The sequence below is a fragment of the Hemiscyllium ocellatum genome, chromosome 3 (assembly GCF_020745735.1).
Source record: "Hemiscyllium ocellatum isolate sHemOce1 chromosome 3, sHemOce1.pat.X.cur, whole genome shotgun sequence".
Classification (NCBI taxonomy): Eukaryota; Metazoa; Chordata; class Chondrichthyes; order Orectolobiformes; family Hemiscylliidae; genus Hemiscyllium; species Hemiscyllium ocellatum.
In genome coordinates, this window is record NC_083403.1 from 41,590,116 (window position 1) to 41,603,083 (window position 12,968).

At 39.1% G+C, this 12,968-nt stretch overlaps 1 protein-coding gene across 1 annotated transcript in view; it reads left to right on the forward strand.

Moving 5' to 3' along the window:
- The window catches only part of sh3bgrl2 (SH3 domain binding glutamate-rich protein like 2), a 94,286-nt gene extending 85,388 nt beyond the window's left edge, over positions 1-8,898 (forward strand). Inside the window, exon 4 of the mRNA XM_060849687.1 lies at positions 4,015-8,898. Coding sequence (XP_060705670.1) covers positions 4,015-4,029 — 15 coding nt within the window. The 3' untranslated portion in view covers positions 4,030-8,898. The remainder of the gene's footprint in view (positions 1-4,014) is intronic.
- Positions 8,899-12,968: the final 4,070 nt, after the last annotated feature.

The following is a 12,968-nucleotide window of genomic DNA, read 5'->3' on the forward strand; positions in this document are numbered from 1 at the left end:
GGCTTCAGAAAATCAGAGATAAAGATATGTGTGATTTTATAGAGAAGGAAATATTCTGAGGAGTTCATCAGCTCTTGGCTGACTTCAAAAATATGTAATACCCAACTTAGTTCAATCCTTTGCTGCTGCACCGAGACACCACCTTGTGGCTGCTCTATGGAATTACCTAAGAAATGGATAGAAGACTGGATAAGCTCTGATCACCATGCGCACTGATCACCCTGCACGAGGAACTGTATCTGTTTGATATAATTCAGGCAGCAAGATGACTGCACTAACTTGCCCAAAATCAGAACTTTCTGGCACCTCTAAAACCTCTTTGCACTGCTTAGAGTTAACCTACATGTCTTAAAGGGCAGGGGCACTTGGCTGGAATAGGTGCTGGCACTTGTACAGGATATGAATCTAACTTGGGAAGCAGTGAAAAGTCATGGCATGGTTGAGAGTACCCTTCAGGCTGGAGGAATGAGTGTGAAGTAAGAAACAGTGTTGTCGAGGGGCAGAGTCCAGACATGCTCTTTTATAGGAGCATATAGCCATGGAGGTCAGTGCTCATGGTAATACACTAAGCAATGGATACACTGCTGCACAAATTTAATGACCTCCCAAGGAGAGGAAATGTATCCTCGAATACCAGAAACTACTAACTGTACCAGCTTCCTACACTACTGACTTCGCTATACTCCCATCGCTCACAAACTAGCATTCTCCATCTATCAATATTTGTATCTAACAATCACCATCAGACAATTTACAATGCTACAAAGCTCATAGCCACAGCTTGCATGTACTGGCAGCTATTCAAACCTGATAGCTCCATCAACTAAATCAATTGATCCATCTTCACTGACACATTGCTCTCCCTTACAGAACAAGATGGCACATAATTGGAGGCAGAAGGAGCTGACAAAAGAGACAGGAAAACCCTGTGTATCAAAATCCCCATGGAGCTGATGGTCATGGAGTCATAGAGATGTACAGTATGGAAACAGACCCTTCAGTCCAACCCGTCCATGCCAACCAGATATTCCAACCCAATCTAGTCTCACCTGCCAGCACCCAGCCCATATCCCTCCAAACCCTTCCTATTCATATACCCATCCAAATGCCTCTTAAATATTGCAATTGTACCAGCCTCCACCACATCCTCTAGCAGCTCATTCCATGCACGTACTACCCTCTACGTGAAAAAGTTGCCCCTTGGTTCTCTTTTATATCTTTCCCCTCTCACCCTAAACCTATGCCCTCTAGTTCTGGACTTCCCGACCCCAGGGAAAAGACTTTGTCTATTTATCCTATCCATGCCCCTCATAATTTTGTAAACCTCTATAAGGTCACCCCTCAGCCTCCGATGCTCCAGGGAAAACAGCCCCAGCCTGTTCAACCTCTCCCTGTAGCTCAGATTCTCCAACCCTGGCAACATCCTTGTAAGTCTTTTCTGAACCCTTTCAGGTTTCACAGCATCTTTCTGATAGGAAGGAGACCAGAATTGCACGCAATATTCCAACAGTGGCATAACCAATGTCCTGTAAAACCGCAACATGACTTCCCATCTCTTGTACTCAATACTCTGACCAATAAAGGAAAGCATACCAAACGCTTCTTCACTATCCTATCTACCTGCGACTCCACTTTCAAGGACCTATGAACCTGCACTCCAAGGTCTCTTTGTTCAGCAACACTCCCTAGAACCTTACCATTAAGTATATAAGTCTTGCTAAGATTTACTTTCCCAAAATGCAGCACCTCACATTTATCTGAATTAAACTCCATCTGCCACTTCTCAGCCCATTGGCCCATCTGATCAAGATCCTGTTGTAATCTGAGGTAACCTTCTTTGCTGTCCACTACACCTCCAATTTTGGCATCATCTGCAAACTTACTAACCGTACCTCTTACGCTCGCATCCAAATCATTTATGTAAATGAGAAAAAGTAGAAGGCCTCCAGTCTGAAAAACAATCCTCCACCACCACCCTCTGTCTTCTACCTTTGAGCTAGTTCTATATCCAAATGGTTAGTTCTCCCTGTATTCCATGAGATCTAACTTTGCTAATCAGTCACCCATGGGGAACCTTGTCGAATACCTTACTGAAGTCCGTATAGATCACATCTACTGCTGGTAGATGGTGCTGATAGTTATTAGGATGGAATTGGCAGTACTCAGGAGCAAAGCTGATCCTAACCTGATTCATAAACTCCCTCACAATTCACCTTTCCTTCATTCTGTGTGCTCTTCCAATTTTGAAAGCACACACCTTTTCTTAATCCCTCCCTGCCCCGAAGCCATATCCATGTACCTTTTTCCATTTCAGATCACACACACACACACACACACACACACTTTCTTCTTGGTCCTGCACTGACATTTTGCTCTGCCAAATGCTGCAAGATGCCTGCAGGCTGGTCTAGGCATTTGAAGCACACTAGTGTTTGCTTTTACATTATGTGTGGTCACACAACTCCATTGTGTGTACGTCATACACAAATGGGGATGGTTCTATATTTGTGTCATGAGCCAGGTGGTCAGTAGAGCCCAAAGTAGCAAGTTGCCAATCTTTCCATTTTGCTATGGTGAATTAAAATGCAGCTGGCATGGCACTACCATAGAATAAGCATCATGATCACTGCCAGAATGCCAGGCATTAACCTGCATGATTTGCTGCCTACAATCACGCATTAACTAAATGTAGAATGATAGCACTGCAGTGATTGCTTTAGAGACAAACATGCAACCAATTAGCTGTGACCTCACCAATCCTTGAAAAGCGTATTTAGGCTGACTGCCTTTATGTATAGATGTGTGTGGTGTGTTTTTGCTTTGAAAAGCTATTTGTTTCTAAATTTTGTCAATTGACTTCTGTCTAATATTGTGGTGTCTAGGAAATTAATACCTTATCTGTATTAAATTATTACTACTAGTATTATTAGTATTAATATTCTTATTCTGTGTGAGTCCAATTCCTTATATGTCAGCACAAATACATCATCTAATGAGTGAGTTCACGACAAGGCAAAAGGAGACCCAGAAAACCAAGAAATACTCCTTGAGAAAAGTTTACCCCTGTCATGAAGAGATCTTAATGTCCCATTGCATGTTCAGTGCTTCAGCCTACTCAGGGAAACCTGGTGTCATGCAGACTGAGAAAATGACCATGAAGATAACTGCAATAACTTTCTTCTTTTTTTTCATAGTGATCAGAAGGAGAATGAGTACTTCTTGGATCCCATATCAATGCCTACCGTAACAGCAATTACATTTGACACCTGCACCGTCCTAATTCACTTATTTGACTGCATGGTTTCCTCCATTGTCACACACTACAGCTTATAGATGTGCACACTTCTCTGTTACCCACCAACCTTCAGGTCATTCCTTCTGGGAAGTGTTTTTAAGATCAAGGACTTAGAATAGCTGAAGCCTCACATTAGGCAGATCCCGCACCTCAAATTAAAATCAGGTCTGTGGCATTGTTTAAAAGTATATGTGGTGATCCAGGCACAAGTCAGGCCCAGACTTTTTTTTTTAAATTTTACTAATAAACTTGTTTTGTAAAACAGTATTGTATAGTTTGCAGCTACATGGTGAGAATCCTTGGGAGTACGAGCATTTGTTTTCCTTTACAGTGCCAACTTGAGGGAGAAAATAAGGCTTTGCTATCGATTTCATTAAAATATTTAAGATTGGAGACATACTGAATCTTGTAATTTAAGTGACTCAATCCACAGCATGGCACGCCTAAGGTAAATGGTACATAGAAGTGTTTTACTTGTCCTGCTCAAACAGGTTCTGCTGTACTTTTAAACACATTAAAATTGCCAGCATTATATGGTTCTGTTTACAAAAAGAGGTGATGAGATGCAGGTATACAATGCTATGCGAAGTATTGCCGTGTAGTCATTGGGGTTTTGGATTTCAGAAGAATGGATGACGGAGCTTCTGTTGTAATTGGCTTTTAATTTTTTTTCAAGAAAAGCTGTTCTTAATCTTTTATTCTGTTTTCTTTATTCATAGGACTCTGAACCATAGTTCTCTGAAGACCCATCTTTAACCTGAACCATTTGCCTCGTGCGGAGCTGGCTCTAAGCTTGGCTGTTCATTATCAAAAATCTTTATAGATCCAGCACAATAAAAGCCACTCGTGTGTTCACCAATCATTGCTTTATAATCCGGTCTACCACAATTGATTTTTTTTACCGGGATGTATCACATGGGAGGTAGTATTGGTCATGTCACCTAGACCTGGGAACAGTCAAATGTTTTTTCACTTGGATAGTTCTTGTTTGCTGATTGCCATTTTGCCTTATTGTTTCTTGGTTTGCTTGAGCAGTATTTTGTCTGTCTTACTAGTCTGCCTTTGCTAACATTGGAAACACAACTTTAGTTAAAGAGATATTGCTTGAGTTACCATCAGCAGTGATACAAGGAAGATCTCCTAATTTTACCACTTGTGTACTGTGGGTGGGGAATAACAGATAAATAGATAACAGTTGTATGGTTATAACCTGTTTATTGTGATATTAAAAATAGCACAATACTACTTCTAAGAATTTCAGTTTTGTAGGCAGTAAGGTTTTGAGAATTTGGTCATGTTATGTCTGCCTCTGTATTAGAAAACATGCTAAGAATATTTCTGGCATGATGCCAGTAAATGTTTGCTGCAAAGAAGTGATACTAAATCACATCACTGATAAAAAGGCATAGTTGGAACTTTCCTCCCAACTAAGATATTGATTTGCAATTGCTATCTATTCTTGTACTTGATATCTTTCAAGATCCGTTTAATTTAACATCAATTGCACTAGCCAGAATTCTTTTGATTGTAGATCAGCAGATATTTATTGTAGATGAGCAGGCAGGTACATTTAGAGATGCAATTTGTTTCCAATGCAGTGGTAAATTTATAAGCTTATTAGATTTTTTTTGTGAGTGATAATCATGTCTATTAAGAAATAGAAACACAAATATTGTAGACATAAAGGGTAGGAAAGGATGCCTAATCAAAATGAGGAAGTGGAGTAGATGTCTGTAAGCCTTATTACTAAATTACCTAACCTCCTAGAAACATTTCCACAGACACGGCTGCACTTGGACCATTCAAATCAACTCCTGTCATATGTTAGAGAAAAATAAGTCCAGAAAGAGCACAAAGTCTAAGTTTACAATAAACATGTACCGGAGTTAGCTGGAATTCTTCAACTCTGTCACAATCCCCATATCCTGAGCATTGAGGAAACATCATTGGTGTGAGCACAAGGTATGTAGTGGAGACAAGGTAAAGGAGTCTCATTATAAAATACAGTAGTAATGTGGATAATCCATGCTTTCTGTTAGTTACCTTATCAATAACAATAACAATATAATAAATCCTATACTTGCAGAGTGAATGGTTTTCTAAGTACTGCTAACCCATGTTTGGCTGTTCTGCTGTCACAATAATTTGGAAAATGTTCCATTTAGAACTTTAAATTCCTAATGAAAACTTGTTTCCCAAGTGCTTCTTTGTTTTAGAAAGGCAAGATGTAATAAATGTAATTTTATTGAACTCAATCATTGTCACATTGGCATTCAGTACTACTCTGATGAACTTAAGCATCTGTCTCTTCCTGATAAACACAAAAAATGGGGAAATAGTTAATTTCCATGAAGACAGTATAATTTCTGCCCATCTATTTTGAAGCCTATTTGGAATGCATTCTGCCTCATGAATATTATCTACAATCCATGATTCTCCTTCAGTTTTCTTGTCATCCATGAGAACTGACAAGGCTGGCTAACACCTCTTTCAATCTGTTGGTGGCTTTAAGGCATCTTGCTTTACAAGAATGAGATACAATTAAAATTTTGAGTTTGCTTTTATGGTCCACAATAAGAAAACATCCATTGCATCCTACAACTAAATTTGCAAATTCCTAAGGTCTGTCAGTCCCAAATCTTTATCGAGCTTCTCCAGAGTCCTGTGATAACTTTGGCAGAGAATGAGCAAATTTCCTGGAGAAGTGGAATAATTAGCTGATAAATGGATGCCACCCAGATGTTTTGCAGAAATTATGGTGAGACAGAGATTACGCCCCTTTGGCAGTTTTAGGACCATTGTCTGCACTGTGATTCAATTAGAGTCAACCTTGGGCTTCTTTGTATGCTTTTGCATTCCAGGACCAGCTTCAAAAAAATTATCCTTTGTATGTAATGTAACTATTGTCTCATTCATTTTAATTTTAAATAATATTGCCTGTAATTTAATACACATGACCCCCAGCTTTGCTACCCATGCTCTCGTTCTTGTGGTTTGTTCAACATTCTGTGCAGTGCTTACCTTGACATATGTTAATTGTGGGGAACCTGACTGAAGAATGCTTGAGAAGGTCTCCCTGTATTCCTGTAGGCATAAAACCCTGCAGTCAGCGCAGCTGTTAATTCTGGTGAATCAAGACTTTGTGTACGAACTGAAGTGCCCCACAGTTAGCAAAGGTCTTACCAAAGCATGAAAATTATGCTAAACATTTAGAAAGCTGTACATCACAATAAAGCATTGCATTAAATTTAGGTCACTATGAAGTAATACACATTAATTACCTTTACCATTAATGCTTTAGGCTTTCTTTTTAACTGATGTGTCACTGTCTGTACACTAACAGGGATATTCAAACATTGCAGATAACTGAGGGAATACTTTTCACCTGCTTGTCAGTGGTTCTAATATAGAAGATCTGCGGAATGCAGAAAAATATGTTTATCCATTTTTCAGAATTTATGCAGTTCTTTAAAGAAATTAGCAGCAGACAAACAAAAAATTCCTGATCAATGTTCACCCTCTAGGAGTGCTTTGCACTGAAGACTAAATTTACTGCTATTTCAGCAGTAAGTCAAAAAAGTCTTATTACAACAATGGGGTAGTTCTGACATGAGAAAACACATTTGATACTGAGGTGATTAGAATGGAGTTAATGCAGTACAATGCTTTAGCTCCTAATCAGGCAACCAACACAGTGGGTATCAGTACAGGGGTGCTTCTAAAATCTAAAAGGAAATTGATTGCTTCCTTCTATGATTTTCAGACTAAATGCTTGAAAATTGTCAGATAACCTGGTAGTCAGTTTTCCAGTAGACATCTTAGAAAGTTGCTTTATTGTGAACTGTTTGGCTTTCCACAATGTTTGTTGATGCTAAGGGAACTCAATATCAATTTGGCATGGTTAAATTGTCACTCAAAAAGTGACGCATTATTTGCACTGTACTAATTTCCTTATTTTGTATTTTACATCAAGTACAATATGTCTGAAAGGTGAATTATTCATAGAGGTATGGCATATAGATAAAAGAATGAAAAGAAATGCAAGCAAAATAAATTGTGTACAGCCATTTCATGCACAGGCTAGCTATATTCTCCTGTGGCCTACACAGACTGCTGACTCTCTTCAAAGAAACAAAATAAATATTTGTTCCAGTAATGGAATCAAGATTTTAAGGATAAAGGGAACAAGAAGTGAATACATTTTCTGTGGGAACAAAATGGTTTGTGTACCACTAAGGCATGGATAAATCACTTGGGGATTACAACGAGTTAGAATTGTAAGTGAGGGTTGATGTCCTTATGTGACCTTCCTTCAGAATTAGATTTTATTTTACAGAGTATTTGATCAACTGAGTTTTTAAGGTTTGCAACTTCCAGTTAGTATTTTTAATTTTTTCAATCCTTTTAGTGGTCCTTTAAGAACAAACATTCACATTATTTATATTAATGTCTGTTCACATTATACAAAGGTATTGTGCAACTTCATCACCTAGATATTTTAAAATCACCTATACTCACATTGTCAGTCATCTACAGTGAACCAGCTATCTTGAAAGGTTACACATTGAAACAAGCAGTGCTTTTGTGATGAAGAAATAGCTGTGACTCTACCTTGCAATAAAACTAGATCCTGCAGTCCTGGTCTTGAGTCATGAGCCAGGATGATCAGTAAATAGCAGGTCCCAGTGGTTTTAGAATCTGTTGAAGTTATTACTTGTTATAGTTCCTGATATAGTTGCTGGGTAAAGCACCAAAGCCGGTAAGATATGGACTGAGGATTGATCTCATCAAATTATGACCGAAGTGGAAAGTACAGGAGGAACTTACATTTTGTTATAATTCTCATTCATTCCTTTGCAAAAAAAATCATCTATATCCTGTTCTGATATCTGTTTCTGTGTCTTTCAATGTATTCTTATGGTACCAATATCAGTAAAATTTAAACTTTGAAAAACCTCTCCATTTGCAGTTTTTAAATATAATGAAACCTAATAAGAATGTACGATGACTATGACTTAAAACATAATATTTACAAAGAGAGACTGTAAGATGTGGGTTTGGTTATTTCCTTTAGTCTCCATTGTTAATGTTGATTTACACATAATTCTGCCCACTTTTACATTGAGCATATGCTATTGAAGTAGGTAGGATGTCTAAGTGTAATTTAGCACTGATGGAATGAGTGCATAAATGGGTAGAACTTCGATGTGTCCCCTCAGGAATTGTTTGGCTAATCTGTGCACATCCACTTACTATTTTAAAGCTAGAGTTCTTCCATTTGTATTCTAAATCAAAAACAAAAAGATGAAAAAAAACCTGAAGGAGATGAATCTGTTGAATTTAAATATATTTTAGGTGAAAGTAAAAATGCTGGTGTTGCAAACTGCGTTTAATTTTTTCACTGAAGGTCCTGTGTAACTAATCATAATTCAGCTTAAACTAGGTTACTGAAAACTTATTAATGCATTTAGTAAGGTTTAAAACAATGCCTGTCTGTCTGCTCAAGTGTCCTATGGATGTATTTATATAGTTGTTACAGATTTTGAATGCAAGAGTTTGAATTTTGTGTATACTTTCCATTGTCTTCACATTACAATAATGTCATACAGACAAGCTAATATATGTGGTTATGAAACTACTGGCACAGTAACTGTGTAATTTATTGTTGAAATAAACATATTGCTATGTACAATATTCAAGGCTTTTTTTTGCTACTACTCATAAATGAGTCAGATGTTCGGGTGGGAGGAGGAGTGCAAGTTTATCAAGCAGCATTAAATCAGGAATAAAAATTAAATACTGGGCAGGCCTGATAGCATGTATAGAGAGAGAAAAACAGTGTTCATATTTCAAATTGAATATGACTGTGTTGGGGTGTGGAAAATGTGAACAATGGGTGCTCCCAGATCAGAAGTAGCATATGACACTCCCATTATTCCACAGGAAGCAAGCAGCCTAGGTCAAATCTGGGAAGATCAACAGCTATGTAGCAATGCAAGAATTTCTTCTTTCTAACCTAAATGTCTTTGCAACATCTTTGCATTTAAGCATTGATAGTTTTGATCTGTGACCCTGCAGACAGTAAGAGCAAGGTCAACCTAATTATTAAGAAACTATGTTACTTTTCATCTGAACTAGATTACGGGTAATAGTGACATACACAATTAACTTATTAGATAGGCTTTTCTCACAAATGACTTTGCCATGTATTAGTTTCACACCACTCCATAACTACAGCTTGAAAGAGCATTCACATGTGGAGTATTTCCCAAAATGTCACCATGGCTTTTGGTTCAAGGGTGAGAAGAGAAATTCTATTCTATTTAACCCAGAGATTTGGCTGCACTGAGAAAATTGTAAACTAGAGTTGAATGATGAAAATACTCTCAATGTAAGCACACAAACTAACATTTGACCATTTTGCAAAACCTCGTGTCCAGATAAAAGATAGGTGTGTAGAGCACAACTGGCTGAATGGAAGCTGTAAGGGCACTAGCAAAGTAACTGATGTAGGGTCTTTTGTTATAATGACCATAACCATGAGTTTGTGTTAAAGTCAGACTAGTCAAGGAAAAGGCAAGGTCAAGAATTGTCTTCAGGTTTGGGCTTCTTTATGACATTCTTTATTACATAATAAAATGAATTACGACAAGATATGATATTCAACAATATGCCAGGCTTTAATTTGACTGTTGCATTATTGAAGGATAATTCCATAATGTCTACTATCTAATGCTAGTTGGTATTCTCCATATGCATCTCTGCATGTTTTCTTAACTCCACCCACACTATGCTATTTATACCTAGTGAGCAACTCCAAGACATCATTTCAAGATTGCTTAGGTTCCTAAAGCCCTTACATGACAGAGGGTGGGGGCAAGAGTGCTTTCTTTCTCTGTGAGCATGGCTTCTTCCATGGGCAGCACTTCAACATTCTTCCAGTTCTGCTCTAGAAGAAGGTGCAAGTGTGATGCCACAATCTGGAAGCCTATTTCAAAATTGGCCTCAAAGCCAAGTTGGCAATAGACTGAATTTGCATGGCTTCAGTTTGTTCTATCATGAAACCACCAAAGTGACCATGAAGATCCTTCACACCTGGCTTCATCATGGTGCTGATGGAATTGACAATGTTAGACAACATCATAACCAGCACAAAACTTTAAAAATGTTGTTGCTGGACTCTCACATGCTATGTGGATGGCATACAAACACTCTTGCAGGCTGTCTAGTGCATTAAGCAAAAGATCTTCATCCAATTGTGGGGCAGGACAAATGTGCCCTTAGTTTAATGTCTTGCTCAATAGGAAGCACTTTTGACAGTGCATCATCAACTGGCCGACAGCTGAAACACAAATTCATTGTTCTTACTTTAATAGTTCTAGATAAGAACGGAAAGATTCCTTACATTGTAGCTATATTCTTGTGGCAGACCTTCTGACTGACATCTGTTGTAATCGCTTCACAAAGTTTCTTGAAAAGTTGTTTGCGCTGCTTCCTGTTTCTTGCCAGGGAAAGGATCACTTGGAGTGAAAAGGTCACTCTTCTCAATGCAACTGCCTGCACCAAGCCCTCTAGCACTAGAGAGAACCTTAGTGCCCGGTGATTCCCTCTTTAAGTCATTCCTTCTAGAACCTATTGCACTATGCTTGCAGCCTTCAGGAAGTTTTGGGTACATTGTACTCCTGATATTACCAGCATCACAGATAGAGCTGGCTGGTTGCATGCAAGAGACATACCTGCACTTCATTAATAACAGTGACTGAAAGAAAGTGAGGACTGCAGATGCTGAGCAGTCAAAGTTGAAAAGTATGGTGCTGGAAAAGCACAGCAGATCAGCCAGCATTCAAGAAGCAGAGAGTCAATGTTGCAGGCATAAGCCTTCCATCACAAACTGCCGGACGAATTCAGGACAAGGCATTTCAATCAACATCAAGTCTAACATCTACATTACTACTAGTATGCACTGCAATATTCAACTATCAACTCTTAAATGAATGGAACCAATTTTTTTTAAGTACCTGCAAACGTTCAAAAGGAGAGGATTGATTCTCAGACCTGTTATTGGACAGCATGGAAAAATTTAAGAATCCCCTGTGGGAGGCTTGATGATAAGGGAACGCTAAAATTCTGTCAGGGACACTTTCACCATCTATCCAGCCATGTGCCCTTGGCAGCACTATAATTTAGCTAAAGTAATGCATCCAAATGCATGTCTGAGACACATAAGTGATCAACTAATCATCATGTATCATTTTTCAGATGGTACAAGGAGGTTGGCAACAAGGTTGAGGCAGGGAGGGCTTGTGGTTGCCCAGATGGCTCACCTACTCACATGAGAAACATAGAGCTGCCTCCTCCATTAGCCCCTCTCTTTTAAGGCCATACCCCCTACTGAGGTATGCACTCCCTTGTCATCGTGTGTCTCCTATCCTCTGACACCACATCATCTGCAAGAAGACTCAATTCTGGTGAATAAGATTATGTGAGGCATGGATAGGTGGTTAGAAAGCAACTGTTCCCCTTTGTTGAAGGGTCAATAATAAGGGGCCACAATTTCAAGTTGGGTGGCAGGAAGTTCATAGGGGATTTGAGGGAAACAGTTTTTAACCAGGAGGGTGGTGGGGTTTTGGAATGCACCACCTGGAAGGTTAGGTAAGGCAGATAACCTCATAACCTTTAAAAGGTATTTGGATCAGCATCTGAAACATCATAATATAAGGCTGTGGGCTAGAAAGTGGGATGAGAGGAGATGTGGTGTAGTTTTGGTGGTACAGATTAAAATGGGCCAATGTACTGCATTATTCCAAGATATAGTTCATAGAATCTTCATAGTGCAAATAGAAGCCACTTTGAGGGTCTGCACAGACTCTCTGTGGAGCATCTGACACCCCACCTGAATTCTAATCCCATAACCCCACACTCACCATACCTAACCCACATAGCCTACATAACTCTGGACACTATGGGCAGTTTGGTATGGCCAATCCATCTAAATTGCACATCTTTGGATTGAGGGAGGAAACTGCAGCATCTAAAGGAAACCCACACAGATATGGGGAGAATGTGCAAACTCCCACACAGTCACCCAAGGCTGGAATCAACCCTGGGTCCCTGGTGCTGTGACGCAGCAGTGCCATCATCAGTTCTTAGGAATAAAGGTATCAAAAGATATGAGAGAAAGCAAGAGCAGGTTGTTGAATTGAATAGTATGTCCTGATTATGTTGAATGATGAAGCAGACTCAAAGGGCCAGAAGGCCTGTTTGTGCTCCCAAGTTCTATATATCTATGAATTGAGAACTGGATCCACTTCCCTTGGTACTTGCAGCGAGTCAATAGTTCAGCAGCATACATGTTCAGACACAGTCAAGCCTCACCCACTTCATTACTCACTGCTGGAGATGAACCAGACTCATCAGCCTGCCCGATTAGTGTTCAAGATAAGAAGATACAGAACAGACAAAAGCAGGAAACAAATTATAGCCTACCAAGGCAATCACACCCAATAAATTAGGCATTAGGTCGGATGTGATTTACATCAAAGATCTAGTACACAACACCTACTGATTTCAATCACCAAGTCTGCGACCAACAATACCGAGACAGCTCAATGGCTGCACATTTAACCTTCACCATTGCTCTGCTGAGTGTCCTAGAATTTCTGATTCAACACCA